This window comes from Schistocerca nitens, chromosome 3, assembly GCF_023898315.1.
Source record: "Schistocerca nitens isolate TAMUIC-IGC-003100 chromosome 3, iqSchNite1.1, whole genome shotgun sequence".
Taxonomy (NCBI): domain Eukaryota; kingdom Metazoa; phylum Arthropoda; class Insecta; order Orthoptera; family Acrididae; genus Schistocerca; species Schistocerca nitens.
The window spans coordinates 688761357-688781511 of NC_064616.1; the positions used below are offsets into that span (position 1 = coordinate 688761357).

Sequence of the window (20155 nt, forward strand, 5' to 3'; positions counted from 1 at the left end):
GGTTACACGACAATAACATCCCCATAACGGACTGGCCTGCACAAAAAAAGAGTCCTGACCTGGATCCCATAAAACATCTTTGGGACGTTTTGGAACGCCGACTTCGTGCCAGGCCTCACCGACAGTCATCGATACCTCTCCTCAGTGCCATTCCCAAGAAACCTTCCTTGACCTGATTGAATGTATGCTGTTGAAGCTGTCATCAAGGCTAAGAGTGGGCCAACACCCTATTGAATTCCAGTATTACCGATGGAGGGCGCCCAGAACTTGTAAGTCATTCTCAGCCAGGTGTCCGGATACTTTTGATCACATAGTATATCTTGCATACCATATGGAATAGTATTCTTATGGCTGGTTCTGCCAAGGTTCTTTACAAGTCAGAAGAATAGTTGTCTGGTTCTTGTTTCGATTTAGGTCTTTCTGTCAAATTCTTCTCTCCGTATTGCAACCTCCATGTCATCTTCACATATTTCCCCTTCCTTTTCTATAAAATTGCCTTCAGGTTCTTTTCTTTTGTATAGCCCTTCTATGTACGCCTTTCACCACTCAGCCTTCCCTTCTTTGCGTAGTACTGGCTTGCCATTTGTGCTCATAATATTCATACAGACCATTCTCTTTTCTATAAAGGTCTCTCTGTTATTTTCGCTATAGGCGGCTTCCCATAGGTTGCATACTTTTACAGGTTTAAATTCCTCCTATAGGCTCCTCTGCTACCTTCACTATTTCATCTCCGAAAGCTACTCATCTTTCTTCTATTCTCACCCTTATTTCATTCATGTCGGGATTGTTCCTTTGAAATGGCACGGCCGACTTCCTTTCCCATCCGTCCCTAATCCAATGAGACCGATGACCTCACTGTTTGGTCTCTTCCACCAAATCCCCCCCCTCCCTTATTTCATTCCATAGTTGCCTAAAGTTCTATCTGAAACTTCCAACACCAACCTCTGGTTCTTTCAATTTGCCTAGGTCATTTCATTATTTTCCCGTGTTTCTGTGATTCCTTCCGTTTTGATCTGTAGTTCATAACCAATAAATTATGTCCAGAGTCATCATCACACCCTGCGAATATTCTGAAGTTTAAAATCTGGTTTCGAAATCTCTTCCTTACCATTATGCAGTCTATCTATAACCATCGGGTATCTCCAGGCCTTTTCCATGTATACAGCCTTCTTTCAGGATCCTTAAACAAAGCGCTATCAATGAATATATTGTGCTCCGTGCAAAACTGTACCAGTTGGCTTCCCCTCTCATTCATTCCAACAGCCTGTTTTCTAGTACTGAATTTGACAATCGTTTTCAGTATCAATTTCTGGCACAAAACCAAGTTCAGGGGATGATTTGAAACTTTGAGAAGATTTATGAAAATAAGCTTATGGTCTCTATTTAAGAGAGAGAAGAAACAACTTCAAGCTTATTCACGAAAGAGTAGTTCTCAAAAGGAGAGCATGACTGCATGCTGTCAATCTTACTGGAAAACTATCAAAGAATTACACCACTATTTATGTAATGGCTGCTAGCAGAAGATTTAAATCGTCGACCGTACTTAGAAAATGTTTTGCACAGACGACGTACATAATCTCCAGTGAGCAACAGCATGCAAAATCTTGGAAAGTGAAAAACGAAGACTAAAGTTCTCTCTTTTAAAAATAAGTTTCCAGCAACCAAGGTTATGAGAACATTTCTGTGGTAGATCTGCGACGATCATATAAACACCCTACTAAGGAAATTTCCCGTGGTTATTTTGAGGGCTACACGATGAAGGAACGATGACATATCCTCAGGATATTGAAAGTTTGGATTGAAGAATCACTGGCACAAAGAAGTTTTCTTGAACGGAACATGTTGCAGTGCTGTGTATAAGAGGATAAATGGACGCGTATAAATCATTAGGTACATTATAGTTTTCGTTTTTATCCAGTATCCATTATACAAATGTATTCATCAAGAACACGACGTACTTTTTGCGTAATTTTTCAAATGTTCGTAAGGTAAACAAGGGGAATGTTCGTGGCATTTGGTATCTTCACGGAGCGATGACTACTGGTGCATTCTAAGAATAACATCACCATCACACGCAACACCTATTCCGTGAAAGAATGCTCCTCAGGTGAGCTAGCGCTCAGCGAAGAATGCTCTGAACAGACGATTGCCATTGTTGCTGCCGTAGTATTAACTCGACTGCTGTGGCTCCAACGAACGAGAAGTTCACGATCCTGAGCATTTATAAGTGACGTCCAAATAAATTTCATGAGGACGCGTCACGCATCCACAGAAGAAATGTAGTATAGTAAATTTGATTTTTCAAGTATGTACGACCAATGCGAACGAGTCGGGGACTAAGAAGCTGTGTTTGAGGAAGGAACACTGACTTTGTCGTGAAGACCGGCGGAAATCTGCTGTATCAAATATTGTCACCGGCCCTTGAAAACCAAGTCTTATTTCAGCGGTTTCAATAATATTCAGCGGTCAGTGGGACCAGTTTCTGGCGATAAGATAACAGTTTTCGGACTTACGGCTGATAAAAGCCGAGGACAAACAGAAGAGAATGAAACATAACTTTTTGGAGATGCGATCCATTTCTGTTAAATTTTGATGCAACCCGAATGATGAATAAATGTAGGTTATTGATGAATCTTACCACTAAATAAAACAAGAAAGTAGCTCAGGTGGACATTTCCACGGCATACATTAAACAGCAAAGCGGTGCTGGAATCCTGATGGTAGTACTGAGATGAAATTCATAGAAAAGATATAGGACCTTCAGAGTGAGATGCAGCTGTGATAGATTACGGTCGACAAATCAGTGAAGCTTGTAGTGGATGTCTGCGCGATGATCGTCTACGGTACGGAAATATTGTGATGTATTAAAGCGAACTTGGCGATGTCCGGTGAACGCGAACTATTCCGTAACAAAAGAACGATAGCTAAAATGTAACTCACCAAAGTATTCGATACTCAAGAGTGTTTCAGGAGAGAAATCAGGAACAACAGTAGACATATTCCTCAAGAAATAGCGGTCAGATATATCCTGAAAGCTTTCGACTGAAGAGAACAAGAGTCGTTGAACTGATGTTCCTAAACCGAATGAATCGATGCACTAATGCAAACTCTTGTAAATCACCTCATAGAGGCAGGGAACTCTAAAGACATGTACGAGGGACATTCAATACGTAATACAACACATTTCTTTCTGTGCCAGTTACGGTTGAAAGAATGAAGAATCTGTTGTGGGACATCGTGGAATATTCCCGCTTCAGCCGCTATAGTTTCATAAAGTTCCAAAAGATGGCGTTGCTATACGTAACCTACAAAATGGCATCTGTAATGGAGGTGTGTCCCAAACAAAGGGCAGTCATTGACTTTCTTTTGGCGAAAAACCAGACCATCACAGATATTCACAGGTGCTTGCAGAATGTCTACGGAGACCTGCCAGTGAATAAGAGAACGATGAGTAGTTGAGCGAGACGTCTGTCATCATCGCAACAAGGTCACACAAACCTGTCCGATCTCCCGCGTGCCGGCCGGCCACACACATCTGATTCCTGCAGTGTTCGAACGTGCTGACACTCTTATTCCAGGTGATCAAACGATCACAGTCAAACACGTCGCAGCTGAACAGGACGTCTCTGTTGGTAGTGATGAGACACTCGTCCACCGGTTGGTGCACTCAAAGTTGTGTGGCCACTAGGTTTCACGCCGCCTAACAGAAGACCATAAAGAGCAACGAAGGACCAACTGTGCAGAATTACTTGCGCGTTACGAGGCTGATCCTGGCAACTTTTTGTCGAACATCGTCACAGGAGATGAAATATGGATTCACCTGTTCGAACAGGAAACAACACAACAATCCATGGAGTGGCGCCATACCACCTCTCCTCCGAAGAAAAAGTTCAAAGCCGCATCCTGGGCCGGTAAAGTTATGACGACTGTCTTCCGTGACTCTGAAGCGGATATTCTGATGGATGCACTCCCTTATATTGAACAATAAACTCTGAAGCGTATTGTGCTACCCGCCGAAAATTGAAGGAACGACTTCAGTGTGTTTGTCGCTACAAAAATGTAAACGAGCTTCTCTTTGTGCACGACAACGCAAGGCCTCAAACAAGTCTGCACACCTGAGAGGAGCTCACAAAACTTCATTGGACTTCTTCCTCAACCAACCTGCAGCCTGGATCTCACACCTTCCGACTTCCACCTGTGTTGCCCAGTGAAGGATGTACTCCGCAGGAGGTAGTAGTAGATGATGAGAAGGTTATTGATGCAGCAAGACATTGTCTAAGACGTCGACCAGTAGAGTGGTACCGTGCGGGCATGCAGGTCCCCTCAGTAAGGTGGAGTAAGCCCGTCGCATCGAACGGAGGATATTTTGAAAAATGGGTTTTGTAGCCAAAAGGGTTGGGAATAATATGTTGTGCTGGAATCCCGAATAAAACCACCATTCTTTCAGGAGAAAAAATGTGTTACATTACTTGTTGATCGCCTCTCGTGTTTAAAAAGTCTGCGACCCACGGACGCGGGGGTCTAAGATTTCACAATCTTGCTTTGTATGATGATATAAAAGGAAATGGGCCGTGGATTTCCTTAAGAAAGATCATTGCAGTTACCTCAGGTGATTCAGGTAAACCACGATAAATCTAAATCGGAACCAACCGACGGAAATTTGAGCGTCACTCCTTTGGATTCCGAGTCTTTGCAACAGATATACAGCAGTATATTCCTCGTCTAAGAGGAATGGCTTATGCAGTTACGGTGGCTGAAGAATAATCGTCTGTGGAAGCCGAAAGACCAAATAATATTGTCTATACGCTCCGTTTTGTTCCACGTGGTGTTGTCTCGTGGCGAACACGTTTGCAGAAGTCACTTCTACCAGACACGATATACGTGCTTGCTGTGAATCCCTGCTATAAACCTGTTTACATAATCAGTGTTCCTTAACTACTGTCTACAGTTAATTTGGTTGACGTCGAAGCTAACAATACTTACGAATAGATTAATTCACTGATGGTACGCTTCTGCCTATTAGCTAGAGCTTCACGGTGAGTCAGTCATTCTTCTCAAAGGTCACGCAGTTTTTTTGACGTCTTAATAATCTGGTGAAAGATGAGAATTATTAGATAAGTGACTTTCCTTGTCCTCACAGTTTCATCATTTATCCTTTCATATTTTATTAACAATATTTCTATGGTCGTCAAATTACGTATTCCATAATACCTAAATGCTGCTCATCTTCTGTAGCTACTTTATACTCTACAATGCAAGTTTCCATCACAACCTCAGTTTTCTTGTAACCAGAAACATATTGTTTTCACTGAGCTTTTCAAATGGAAATAAAGCGTACTTAGCTTTTCTTTCTTTCAAAGAAGAAGCATAAAATAAATAATGTTAACAGTTCATCCGAAAAAGAGGCAACTACCAAGATAATTATTTCACAGTTTCCAGAATGAGATTTTCACTCTGCAGCGGAGTGTGCGCTGATATGAAACTTCCTGGCAGATTAAAACTGTGTGCCCGACCGAGACTCGAACTCGGGACCTTTGCCTTTCGCGGGCAAGTGCTCTACCAACTGGTAGAGCACTTGCCCGCGAAAGGCAAAGGTCCCGAGTTCGAGTCTCGGTCGGGCACACAGTTTTAATCTGCCAGGAAGTTTCATATCAGCGCACACTCCGCTGCAGAGTGAAAATCTCATTCTGGAAACATCCCCCAGGCTGTGGCTAAGCCATGTCTCCGCTATATCCTTTCTTTCAGGAGTGCTACTTCTGCAAGGTTCGCAGGAGAGCTTCTGTAAAGTTTGGAAGGTAGGAGACGAGATACTGGCAGAAGTAAAGCTGTGAGACCGGGCGTGAGTCGTGCTTCGGTAGCTCAGTTGGATATACCTCCTCGCCAGCTCTGTGGTAACGTGCTGACCTGTGAAAAAGTGTCTGTTACATAGCCGGCACGGTAGCTCAGCGTGTTCGGTCAGAGGGTTAGCTGCCCTCTGTAATAAAATAACTGAGTGCATGGATCAACAACGAACTTCAACGGGCGTCAGGGAACGTCCGCCACGAACAATTGCAACGAACTATAACGAGCAAAATGGGATTTAAAAAAAAAAAAAAAAAAAAAGTTGGTAGAGCACTTGCCCGCGAAAGGCAAAGGTCCCGAGTTCGAGTCTCGGTCGGGCACACAGTTTTAATCTGCCAGGAAGTTTCATTTCACAGTTTGTTGGTTCTTAGAAACTTACATCTTATAAACAACGTACCATTAACAGAGGATGACCCATCAACTTATGTTCAGCAATCCTTACGTTGTTAAGAAAAAACTCTTGGTTCCATTCGTGTTTTGCAATTTGTAAAAGAGATTCACCATGATACGATAACACTGGTAAAGTACAAAAATTAGAACTAGAAATTGCAAAAGAGGAACCAGATTCGTATGTATTGCAGAATATTTAAAATTATATTGGCAGCAAAAGAAAAGACCGTATGCTAGAAATTATCAGTGCCTGTACCTCAAATATGTTTTTCCACTTTTACATGCTTTAGTGTACTTCCTGTAATGTAACTGAATTTTTTTCTGTTTTAAGCACTTCCACAACAGTAATTAATAAGATGACTATTTACATTGATGCTCTGAAAAGAAGAGCATACTTGAGTGGAAATTACTGCATTGCTGTGGTTATCTACAGAAACCTAACAAGGTTTCTTCCTGCAAGATACTCCTGCAAGATGGGGTAAGTGTAATAAGAGCAACTATTTTTGTAAATCTCAATAAAATCAAATAATGAACTGTACCTACTGAATGTGAATCTGTTTCTAACAATGTTTTTTTTTACACTTTCCAAGAAGGATGTATTTCAGAAAAAAGCAACCGCTAAAAATAAGCAAAGAGAATTTTCAATCTTCGAGGAAAGACTTCACTTTGTTCTAAGATAAATGTCGTTGAAACACAAGGTGCGTTTATTGGTGAATATATAAATCGCAACGTGAATTAAAAACATAGGCATGTGTTTCTGTATCTGCATCAACATGGAAAAACTTTTCGACAAGGGCCACACAGCGTCGTACTCAGGATACTGGTCGGCAGTGGCCAGTCGATCGTAGTGCGAATGGAGACTCGTGTTCTAGAGCAGTGGGACATTTATTTACTTTCCGTATGTAACGTTTGCCGTTTAGTGGGTATGGTAAATCGTGCCAACTACAACAGAAAAAATTAAATTATTTCATTATTATTCACGTATGGGCCCAATAGGACCACACGAGATACAATCCATCCCTGGCACTTTTGATGGTTGGCCTTCCTTTGTGTCCAAATTTCTTTCATCCTTTCTACATCTACATCTACATTTATACTCCGCAAGCCACCCAACGGTGTTTGGCGGAGGGCACTTTACGTGCCACTGTCATTACCTCCCTTTCCTGTTCCAGTCGCGTGTGGTTCGCGGGAAGAACGACTGCCGGAAAGCCTCCGTGCGCGCTCGAATCTCTCTAATTTTACGTTCGTGATCTCCTCGGGAGGTATAAGTATGGGGAAGCAATATATTCGATACCTCATCCAGAAAAGCACCCTCTCGAAACCTGGACAGCAAGCTACACCGCGATGCAGAGCGCCTCTCTTGCAGAGTCTGCCACTTGAGTTTGCTAAACATCTCCGTAACGCTATCACGCTTACCAAATAACCCTGTGACGAAACGCACCGCTCTTCTTTGGATCTTCTCTATCTCCTCTGTCAACCCGACCTGGTACGGATTCCACGCTGATGAGCAATACTGAAGTATAGGTCGAACTAGTGTTTTGTAAGCCACCTCCTTTGTTGATGGACTACATTTTCTAAGGACTCTCCCAATGAATCTCAACCTGGCACCCGCCTTACCAACAATTAATTTTATATGATCATTCCACTTCAAATCGTTCCGCACGCATACTCCCAGATATTTTACAGAAGAAACTGCTACAAGTGTTTGTTCCGCTATCATATAACCATACAGTAAAGGATCCTTCTTTCTATGTATTCGCAATACATTACATTCGTCTATATTAAGGGTCAGTTGCCACACGCTGTACCAAGTGCCTATCCGCTGCAGATCTTCCTGCATTTCGCTGCAATTTGCTAATGCTGCAACTTCTCTGTATACTACAGCATCATCCGCGAAAAGCCGCATGGAACTACCGACACTATCTATTAGGTCATTTATATATATTGTGAAAAGCAATGGTCCCATAACACTCCCCTGTGGCACGCCAGAGGGTACTTTGTCTGTAGACGTCTCTCCATTGAGAACAACATGCTGTGTTCTGTTTGCTAAAAACTCTTCAATCCAGCCACACACTTGAGCTGATATTCCGTAGGCTCTTACTTTGTGTATCTGGCGACAGTGCGGAACTGTATCGAACGCCTTCCGAAAGTCAAGGAAAATGGCAATGTTCAGAATGAAGTCTCTTTCTTTCGTCAGAGCATGGTGTTCCAGTCCGTTTTCTGATTTCACTCCGTGCAACTTTCCAAACAAATATCTTTTGCCTGAATGTTTTTCTGTCTGTATCGTCTGTCTGAGTTCACCGGCTACTTCAAGATCCTCCTCAATCGCAAAGATCCATTTAATTGGCTGAGTATTGGCCTTACTTCTGTTTTCGTAGAGTTCTGCTATTTGTTTTGTCAACCGAGTGGTTGCCATTCGTTTAATGTGCCCATAAAATTTAACTCCTCGTTTTCTCCTGTCGCCATGTATGTCTGTGTATTCTTCTATTTCTTGTTTACTTCTCAGCCTATAAGTTCCTCCATCAGTAATTCTGGGACCTAATATTTTCCTAATAATCTTTCTTTCTTTTCTTTTCTTTTTTTCTTTTTTTTTTATTTCTTCAATATACTTCTTCATATTTAAAATTAAAGTTTCTGCTCCATAAAAACATTCAGGTTTGATTCCAGTGCTGTATTACCTAAGTTAACTGAATTTAGAAAGTCATGTTTATTATAAATATTTTGTGTTAATCTGAATGCAGCTGCCATTTTTTGACAGCTGTCTTCGTTTACAGCATTTTGCAGACCGTTTTCTTCTATGATTTCCCCCAAGTATTTAAGCTGAGAAATCTTGTTTGTTTTTCCATATTTTGTGTTCAAAAACGTTGATGCCTGTTTGTTGCATGTTATATATTCCGTTTTTTCGAAAGATATTTGCATGCCTACTTTTTCCGCAATTTCTTTAAGATTTTCAATTTGTTTTTGGGCTGTGGGACTATCCCTACTTAAAACTGCCAGATCATTTGCAAAGGCGAGGCAACCTATTTTAATATTACTTCTGCCTAACTTGCTTGATTTATCTGTCTATATTTTGGCTCGACTTTTATTGTCGCCATTCTGTAATCGCCATTTCCAAAACACAGTTAAACAGTAATGGGGAGAGTCCACCTCCCTGTGTAACACTAGTCTTTATATCAAATGGTTCAGAAGTTTTCCCGTGAAATTAACTTTAGAGCTAGTGTCAGTTGACGTTTCCTTAATCAGTGTTAGAGTTTTATTATCTAGCCTTTGCTCCCTTAAAATCTGAAAAAGAGATTCACGATCAACTGAGTCGTAGACCTTCTTAAAAATCCACAAACGTACATACAATATTGTTATCAGGAATCCTTTGGTGCCTAAGGATTAGTTTTAAGTAGGTTTGGATTCGTGATTTCCTGTCAGGAAGGTCGCAGTTCGTAGTAATAGACGGCAAATCATCGAGTAAAACTGAAGTGATATCAGGTGTTCCCCAGGGAAGCGTCCTGGGACCTCTGCTGTTCCTGATCTATATAAATGTCCTGGGTGACAATCTGAGTAGTTCTCTTAGCTTGTTCGCAGATGTTGCTGTAATTTACCGTCTAGTAAGGTCATCCGAAGACCAGTATCAGTTGCAAAGCGATTTAGAAAAGATTGCTGTATGGTGTGGCAGGTGGCAGTTGACGCTAAATAACGAAAAGTGTGAGGTGATCCATATGAGTTCCAAAAGAAATCCGCTGGAATTCGATTACTCGATAAATAGTACAATTCTCAAGGCTGTCAATTCCACTAAGTACCTGGGTGTTAAAATTACGAACAACTTTAGTTGGAAAGACCACATAGATAATATTATGCGGAAGGCGAGCCAAAGGTTACATTTCATTGGCAGGACACTTAGAAGATGCAACAAGTCCACTAAAGAGACAGCTTACACTACACTCGTTCGTCCTCTGTTAGAATATTGCTAAGCGGTGTGGGATCCTTACCAGGTGGGATTGACGGAGGACATCGAAAGGGTGCAAAAAAGGGCAGCTCGTTTTGTATTATCACGTAATAGGGGAGAGAGTGTGGCAGATATGATACGCGATTTGGGATGGAAGTCATTAAAGCAAAGACGTTTTTCGTCGCGGCGAGATCTATTTACGAAATTTCAGTCACCAACTTTCTCTTCCGAATGCGAAAATATTTTGTTGAGCCCAACCTACATAGGTAGGAATGATCATCAAAAATAAAATAAGCGAAATCAGAGCTCTAACAGAAAGGTTTAGGTGTTCGTCTTTCCCGCGCGCTGTTCGGGAGTGGAATGGAAGAGAGATAGTATGATTGTTGTTCGATGAGCCCTCTGCCAAGCACTTATATTTGAATTGCAGAGTAATCATGTAGATGTAGATGTAGATGTAAAGAATTTGTTCTGTGCATGATATGTTTGGTCTAAGGCCTGCTTGTGATTCGCCAATTTTAGGTTCTGACTATTCTTGTTCTCAATGAAGTAAACAAGAGTTCTGTATGTGACCGGGAGAAGAGAGATTCCTCGGTAATTATTAACATCAGTTCTATTCCCTTTTTTATGCAATGCATGAATTAGGGCAGTTTTCCAGTCCTCAGGTATTTTCTCAGTTTGCCAGATATGTCCTATTAGTTGAGTGATCTCTTTTATAGTGTTAGGGCCAGCTGATTTTAGCAGTTCAGTAATTATACCGCCTTTTCCAGTTGCTTTATTGTTTTTTAAGTCTCCTAATTTGTTTAATTATTTCCATTTCGTCAAGTTCTGTAGATTTAGGGTTGATGTTATTATTTTGCTGTGGTTGGAATTTATTCGCTGGTACTGTAAAGTAAATGGTTTTTCAAAATAATTAGCAAGAACCTTACAATTATCCTGATTGTTAAGAGCCAAACAGCCATTTTCATTTTTGAAGCAAAGACTTTGAAGTTGGTAACTACACTCTTGCTCATAAATTAAAGATAACTGCAGAATGTGGTGCCACACAACGTGGCATTACACAAAACTGGCGCTAATGGCATAGGCACATAGGGAACACACACGACACAAATCTGTAAGTCCACGGTATTGGTGATAAGTTGAGAACACAGTCCTGAAACACATGTGCTACAAAACGCCACTGTTTCCTGCGCATGTACTCCGACATCAATGTGGGATATGATCACCATGCACACGTACACAGGCCGCACAACGGGTTGGCATACTCTGGATCAGGTGGTCGAGCAGCTGCTGGGGTATAGCCTCCCATTCTTGCACCAGTGCCTGTCGGAGCTCCTGAAGTGTCCTAGTGGTTTGAAGACGTGCAGCGATACGTTGACCGAGAGCATCCCAGACGTGCTCGATGGGGTTTAGGTCTGGAGAACAGGCAGGCCATTCCATTCACCTGAAATCTTCTGTTTCAAGGTACTCCTCCACGATTGCAACTCGGTGGGGCCATGCGTTATCATCCATCAGGAGGAAGGTGGGATCCACTGCACCCCTGAAAAGGTGGACATACTGGTGCAAAATGACGTCCCGATACACCTGACCTCTTACGGTTCCCCTGTCAAAGACATGCATGGGTGTACGTGCACCAATCATAATCCCACCCTACACCATCAAACCACGACCTCCATACAGGTCCCTTTCAAGGACATTAAGGGGTTGTTATCTGGTTCTTGGTTCACACCAGATGAAAACCCGGCAAGAATCACTGTTCAGACAACACCTGGACTCGTCCGTGAACATAACCTGAGACCACTATTCCAATGACCATGCACTGTGTTCCTGACACCAGGCATTACGAGCACTCCTGTGACCAGGGGTCAGTGCAATGCACCTTTCAGGTCTCCGGGCGAATAAGCCATCTCTTTCCAGTCGTCTGTAGACCGTGTGTCTGGAGACAACTGTTCCAGTGGCTGCTGTAAGGTCCCGAGCAAGGCTCCCTGCAGAACTCCGTGGCCGTCTGCGGCCACTGATGGTGAGATATCGGTCTTCTTGTGGTGTTGTACACTGTGGACGTCCCGTACTGTAGCCTCTGGACACGTTTCCTGTCTGCTGGAATCGTTGCCATAATCCTGAGATCACACTTTGTGGCACACGGAGGTTCCGTGCTACAACCTGCTATGTTTGACCAGCCTCCAGTCGCCCTATATTCTACCCCTCATAACGTCCTCAGTATGTGTTCTTTGAGCCATTTTCAACACACAGTCACCATTAGCACGTCTGAAAACGTCTGCGCACTTACTCGCTGCACCGTACTCTGACATGCACCAACACATCTCTGCATACGTGCACTGCTGCCCGCGCCACCGTGCGACGACCGCAGGTCAAATGCACCGCATGGTTATACCCCGAGGTGGTTTAAATCCGCAAACCGCCCAACAGAGCGTCGTTTCACCATATATCAGCATGAGTGTAGTTAGTTTCGTTTTGAATGTTTTATGAAAGTTTCTTGTATTGTCTCTTCGGAAGTCTTTTGCTTTTTCCAAAAATTGGGCATTTTCGTAGTTTCTTTTAGTCTGTCGGATTAATTTAGATGTTTCTTCTCTTACTGTTCTTGTAGTCTGTCGGATTAATTTAGATGTTTCTTCTCTTACAGTTAGAAAAATGTTGTACGTATTTTCAGTTTTGTTACTACTCCAATTTTTGAATGCCTCATGTCTAGACTTAACTGCTGTTTCACAATCCGTCCTTCACCAAGGGTGTTTTTGTTTCTTTCGAAGAGGAATTAAATTTTGTGCTGTTGTGATGAACTTTTCTTTTAGGCTTTTACAATGGTTCGATTGTTTTCTGGTAAGGTCGCTCGTTAGTGTTGGGGTTATTTTAGCAGTGTCAAATTTTAGGATAATCTTTTTTGCTTTGAAGAGTTTTTGAGGTTGAAGTTTTACTTCTGTTCGCATTAAATAACGGACAGAATCTATATTAGCCCTTTTCCTGACTTGGACACTTAAAATTTCTTTGTAGTTAGGGTATGAAATTACTACATGATCGATTTGAAAATCCCAAATAAATGTATTGGGTGCCCGCCAACATTTTTGTTCAGAAAGGTTCTTTTTAAAATATGTTGACATGATTTTAAGGTTAAAACTTTTGCACCTTTCAACAAGTCTTTGGTCATTTTGGTTTGTCCATTTATGAGCAGGAAATCCATTTACCGTTCTCTTACATTTTTTCTCTTTACCTAATTGAGCATTAAAATTTTAACATAGTTTGAGGGAATTTTCAAGATGATGCTTTCTAATGTTTCCCAAGCTTCATTAACTTCTTCAGATTCTTTTACGGTTATCCTGATTGACTGGCATATGGGCATTAATTAAAGTGTATGCCTTATTTGGGCATTTAAGGGAAATTGCCACTAGTCTATTATTAACGAGTTTTACCCCCGTTATTGAATTTAAAATAGTTTTGAAAACTGCAAAGGAACTCCCAGATGTGGTGTATTATTAAGTATTCTTTTATCTGTTTTGCTTTTAAAAGGACGATAATTACCGAAATCCATGGTGTTATTATCCGTCATTCGTGTTTCTTGAAGTGCCAAAATTTGAATCTTCTGTTGTTTTAATATAGCTCCCAATTTATGAATTTTACCTCGTTGCAAAAGTGTTTGTATGTTAAGTGTTGCAAAAAGTGTATTTGTTTTGGCTTTAAGATGGCCAGAGTACTCCGACTTCCTCTACTGAATCACACTGCATTTTAACCTGGCCGCCCTAGACTCCTAAGGACCAGTTGCGTCAGTATTACTGGAGGCGGATTGACCACCTGGGGTAATACTGTGATTATCAAAATTCTCCATGAGGATTGTACCTGGAATCACATGGGGTTGAGTAGACTCATTAGAGTGTTAAGACTGGAAGCGTTAGTTCCATAATATAAATTTCAGCTGCACCACTGGTGAACAGACGCTGACCACTTTGTCGCTTGCTACAAGATACTCGTAAAGTGGATTTGGTTTTATTTTGCCCTGGTCTGGGACTGCTTATTTTGTATTCGCAGCTGCCCACCATACCTGGTGGAACGTTCTCTATCCGCCACCTGTGAGTCGTTCAATACCCTAGGCAAGGTCAGCTTCTTAGACTTATAGTTACGAAGTCTTAAAGCCTTGAGAGATGCATTTTATATTTTTAGGCCACCGTCTTTGTTGTTAGCTACATAAATTGCGGTGTAATACAGCACTGATCTCCTTGAAAATGTGCATTACAAATTATTTATATGAAATTAAATTAAAACTACACCTCATATCCACTTACTTATTGCTCTTCGTATCTCCACTGGGTGCTTATATGGCAAGGCTGAATTATTCTAGCTAATAGCATTGTTTGCCACAGGATCCCTGATTAGCAAATAGTCCAAACTACATTATCCAGTAATCGTCATAAAATTTGTCTCTCCTCTCTCGCCACTCGAACAGGCCTCGTAAGACCCACCGGTACCGACCAACCGCCGTATTATCCTCTGTTCACAGACGTCACTGGATGTGGGTATGGAGGGGCATGCGCTCAGCGCAATGCTCTCCCGGCCGTTGTCAGTTTCCGTAACCAGAGCTGCTACTTCTCAGTCAGATAGCTCCTCAGTTGGCCTCACAAGGGTTGAGTACCCCCCTTGTCAACAGCACTCGGCAAACCAGAACGGTGACACATCCAAGTGCTAGCCAAGCCCAACAGCGCCTAACTTCGCTAATATGGCGGGAACCGGTGTTAAGACTGCGGCAAGGCAGTTGGCGGTAAAGCCTCTTTGCTATTTATAAGTTTAATACTGAAATTATACCTCAGTTTTGTATCCTGGTCATTAAAACAAAAATTTTTGTCAACATATCTGAGCATCACGTGATAGTATCAGAACAAATGATGTGTAAACCTAGAGCAAACATGCAAGGGGACTCCGTTCTCCACATCTAGGCGCTGGTCCCTAGACGCGGCCATACGTAACGCATTTTTTTCAAGGGATTTGAACAATTTGCAGCTCATACGTTTGTTACACCAACTATATCCATAGGGCATGCAAGTTTCAGACGAAATAAAGACATTATGTTTATCCACGTCCCTGACACGTCTCCACAAATGCATATTAACCATAGAATTTTTTAATGAAATTAATCTCATGAAGTTATTGGTCGTTTTTCTTAATGTGACAGTGCATAAACAGAATTCCTTGCTACAAATTGCAAAAAAATCAGCGATCGAAACGCATGCGATGCGTGTTCAAGTGTAAGCGGCGGAGGCCGTGGGCGTAAAAAATGTTTGCAGTACTTTAAACAGTATAGCCACGGCAAGTAAGCTTCTCATTATGTGTAAGTCCGAGACCGACCAACGATAAACATAACAGGGGAAAACAACGGTCAAGTATCACAGATGCTATAACAGATTTAACACTTCTGAGACCGGTATCTGAGGAATTAAGGATTATTAATGATGTTATTATGGTCATCGCTCACAAAGATATGCGAAAGTAAAGAAATCTGTTCCTTTTTTAGCCGCACAAACAGGAAGATGACTTCAAGGGTATAGGGATCAAAACTGTTGCAGATTTCATTGACGCGTTTGACTAATTTTCATCTTACCAACAAATCACCATCACAGTCGATGAAATCTAGTGCTAACAGCTCGATTCAAAGTAGGGTAAGCAACGGTCACGGTCGCAGTCAACAGCTGCGTGCGTCATCTTTCTACTACATCTAAAAGTATGTGATTCTAATGTTTCAATCAAATTGAACATAAGCTTTCACTGACAGCCTCCAGTAGCTTTATAAATGCTGTATTGCCAAAAGCATTTGTGGTCATTGAGATTACTTCGAAAGTGTAAAGATGTTTTCTATATGTTCTTCACTCTTTTCTTCATACTACCATTCACTGAACATTTTAGACCCACCTTCTGTCAACGCTATTCAAACTATTAGGACCTGAAACTTGAACTGTAGTAATTTTTCGAGTCCTTAAACGTAACGTAAATTATTTGCAAGTTGCAAGAATTGTCAGTAACAAATGTACTAGGAGAACTATTTATCCTTTTTAACTATCATTTTGTGACGGCCCAAACAAATATGTCATCATTTATGGATACTCAGCTGGCTTATACTAAGGCAAGAGGGAATCTTCTCGGCCTGGCACTCAGAGGGCGTTAACATCAATATGTTTCGTTTTCATTATGTTGGCTCAGGTTGCATAATAACGTAAGTCAGCTGGTAACGTGATATAGCGAAGTGTTTTGTCCATATGGCATATAATGACCTCGTGGAACTACACTCCTGGAAATGGAAAAAAGAACACATTGACACCGGTGTGTCCGACCCACCATACTTGCTCCGGACACTGCGAGAGGGCTGTACAAGCAATGATCACACGCACGGCACAGCGGACACACCAGGAACCGCGGTGTTGGCCGTCGAATGGCGCTAGCTGCGCAGCATTTGTGCACCGCCGCCGTCAGTGTCAGCCAGTTTGCCGTGGCATACGGAGCTCCATCGCAGTCTTTAACACTGGTAGCATGCCGCGACAGCGTGGACGTGAACCGTACGTGCAGTTGACGGACTTTGAGCGAGGGCGTATAGTGGGCATGCGGGAGGCCGGGTGGACGTACCGCCGAATTGCTCAACACGTGGGGCGTGAGGTCTCCACAGTACATCGATGTTGTCGCCAGTGGTCGGCGGAAGGTGCACGTGCCCGTCGACCTGGGACCGGACCGCAGCGACGCACGGATGCACTCCAAGACCGTAGGATCCTACGCAGTGCCGTAGGGGACTGCACCGCCACTTCCCAGCAAATTAGGGACACTGTTGCTCCTGGGGTATCGGCGAGGACCATTCGCAACCGTCTCCATGAAGCTGGGCTACGGTCCCGCACACCGTTAGGCCGTCTTCCGCTCACGCCCCAACATCGTGCAGCCCGCCTCCAGTGGTGTCGCGACAGGCGTGAATGGAGGGACGAATGGAGACGTGTCGTCTTCAGCGATGAGAGTCACTTCTGCCTTGGTGCCAATGATGGTCGTATACGTGTTTGGCGCCGTGCAGGTGAGCGCCACAATCAGGACTGCATACGACCGAGGCACACAGGGCCAACACCCGGCATCATGGTGTGGGGAGCGATCTCCTACACTGGCCGTACACCACTGGTGATCGTCGAGGGGACACTGAATAGTGCACGGTACATCCAAACCGTCATCGAACCCATCGTTCTACCATTCCTAGACCGGCAAGGGAACTTGCTGTTCCAACAGGACAATGCACGTCCGCATGTATCCCGTGCCACCCAACGTGCTCTAGAAGGTGTAAGTCAACTACCCTGGCCAGCAAGATCTCCGGATCTGTCCCCCATTGAGCATGTTTGGGACTGGATGAAGCGTCGTCTCACGCGGTCTCCACGTCCAGCACGAACGCTGGTCCAACTGACGCGCTAGGTGGAAATGGCATGGCAAGCCGTTCCACAGGACTACATCCAGCATCTCTACGATCGTCTCCATGGGAGAATAGCAGCCTGCATTGCTTCGAAAGGTGGATATACACTGTACTAGTGCCGACATTGTGCATGCTCTGTTGCCTGTGTCTATGTGCCTGTGGTTCTGTCAGTGTGATCATGTGATGTATCTGACCCCAGGAATGTGTCAATAAAGTTTCCCCTTCCTGGGACAATGAATTCACGGTGTTCTTATTTCAATTTCCAGGAGTGTATTTGTTTTGAACGGTCCGTCGCGAAAACAAATTCATCTAAATTTGTAGTAGGTTTGTAAGATATCTGCCCTTATACGTTGGACAGTTATTAAATGGGCGTATGTACTGAAACTTGTGGTGTACGTCAAACGCGTCCTGAAACTGCAGCTACCGATGAAATAAATCTCGGAAGAGGACACTGCAGTGCTAGACGATCGGCGATTAAGTTGTACGAGTTAACTGAAAACATAAAAACGTCTGAAGTAAGTTAACAGTAACTTTTACATGGAGATTTAATTATTGCTACGTGTGTGTTGTATTTAATGTTGACCAAAAGAAAATGCGGAAGCAAATACTTGGATCATTTTGTAAAGAATTCAACTGCTTTTAGGCGTTTATTTGTTGTTGTGGATACGTGGGTCCAACAGAAACGAAACAACAGTAAAACAGTATATGGAAGCCGTGGTCATACTTCAGGAAAGGAAAGATCGATTTCGTTCACCAGCCTATAACTAACGTTTTCTGGGCTTCTAAAGGAAATGTTCTTATTGGGTGTGTTGAAAAGCGTAAAGCAAAAATAGAGAATACAGTACCGGCCTTCTGGGCCAACAAGATGCAAAAAATGCGAGAGAGGCCTGAATGTAAGGAAAAGGCATCTTTTATCGGGATAGTACATCTGCCCACAAACTTACTTCAGCAGTGGTAAACTGAGGCATTTTAGGTACTACATGTAATCGCACCCAGCCTCTGAGTTCCAATTATATCCGTATTTAAAGAAATTTGCAACTGAAAACGTTTTCAATTCAATGAAGAGGATGTTTTGCAGACCTTTCAGAATATCACTTAAGGGGTGTTCTCTACACGCTGTGGCAGCGTTTGACAAAGTGCATTGATATCAAAGAGGACTACGTGAATAACAAGCACGCTCTTTACTTAAAAACATGTTTATCTGCCAGACCGTTAACCTTGCATCTTCACTCTTATTTCATCGGGCTTTAACGTTGTATTAATTAGATCAGTTCGTTTCCTTATGTGCTTATTTTGTAGACACACACACACACACACAGAGAGAGAGAGAGAGAGAGAGAGAGAGAGAGAGAGAGCATGTAACACCTATGCTTCTGCCTGATACTGGGATAGAAAGCGCTCTTTGCTGTGGAAAGTAGCGACGTTACCTCCAAAGCACGGAGGGCGGCTTATAGCCTTGTAGGGCCGTGTTTACAAGAAAATGATTCTAATCAGGCCTTCTGCCGCAAGATCTCCGTCTCACAATTCCAGTTTATTTTTTAGAAACGTTTAGCTGTAAACGTTTGCACGCGTTATGTTACTGTACTATTCCTAGCCTATCACCAGCTATAGAGTACCAGCAAAAGACTGAAGTGTTCCATTAAAATTAATCATAATTGATTCTACATATCAGTAGTAAAAACAGTCACGAGTGTTGCGAATACAGCACGTTCCTCGCCTCTGTACGTTCTGTCGCTTGGCGAAAACTACGTATTTAGTACTAAGAACAGGTTATGAAATATTTGGAATGATACTCACGTATGCCCGCCTCCATAGGCAAGTTGTCACCGGGTCTGACTGTTACGCACAGGACCTGTGTTTCAATTTCCGACAGTGCCAAGGAGAACTGACTCAGGGTGTAATCAGCCTGATGATGCCATTTGAGGACCTGTCTGACTGATAAGTAGCTGCTCCAAAGTCTTGGGAACGTAATGGCTGGGAGAGCTATGTGCTATACCGCACAGGAATGACAGTATTGGCAGAGGATGACAGAGCGACCGATAGGTACTGAATGACCTGTCAGGGTGATAGTATACACCCTGTGTCGAGGTTGGTACAAACAGTATGGACTGAGGAAATTATGGCACAATTGTGCACAACATCGAAAGACTGACATTCGATACGAGAGATGGGTTCGATGTCTAGTATGTAGCAACAGACATGCTACAATAGTGGCCAACCTGAAAACATGTCCCTGAAGAGTATGCAGTGCAGATTCAGACATACTGCCCTGCAGACGCCTCCTTCGTTTCTCAGTCGCCACGCTGTTTCATCAGTGTAAAAATACTCGTCTGCTGAACCAAACATATTGGCAACTGAAGTAAACGTCTGGTGCACTAAAAATCATGGTTTAAACCACCTGTCTTATTCGTGTGTGTGGTATTTCTCGTCCGCACTGTGAGTTTATGCTCTGCATCCATAGCATAGATTGAGAGGGGCGCTTGCATTTCGCATGACACGTTTATATAGAAAAACTACAGCTCTAGTTTCCGAATATGGATGAGCAAATCGTTTTTAGAGAC

The 20155-nt window shown here is 42.8% G+C and overlaps 1 protein-coding gene across 1 annotated transcript in view; it reads left to right on the forward strand.

The window, feature by feature from the left end:
* Positions 1-20155, forward strand: part of LOC126249390 (adhesion G protein-coupled receptor L4) — a 346296-nt gene that overhangs the window by 226411 nt on the left and 99730 nt on the right. The window contains exon 9 of the mRNA XM_049951043.1: positions 6563-6709. Coding sequence (XP_049807000.1) covers positions 6563-6709 — 147 coding nt within the window. The remainder of the gene's footprint in view (positions 1-6562; positions 6710-20155) is intronic.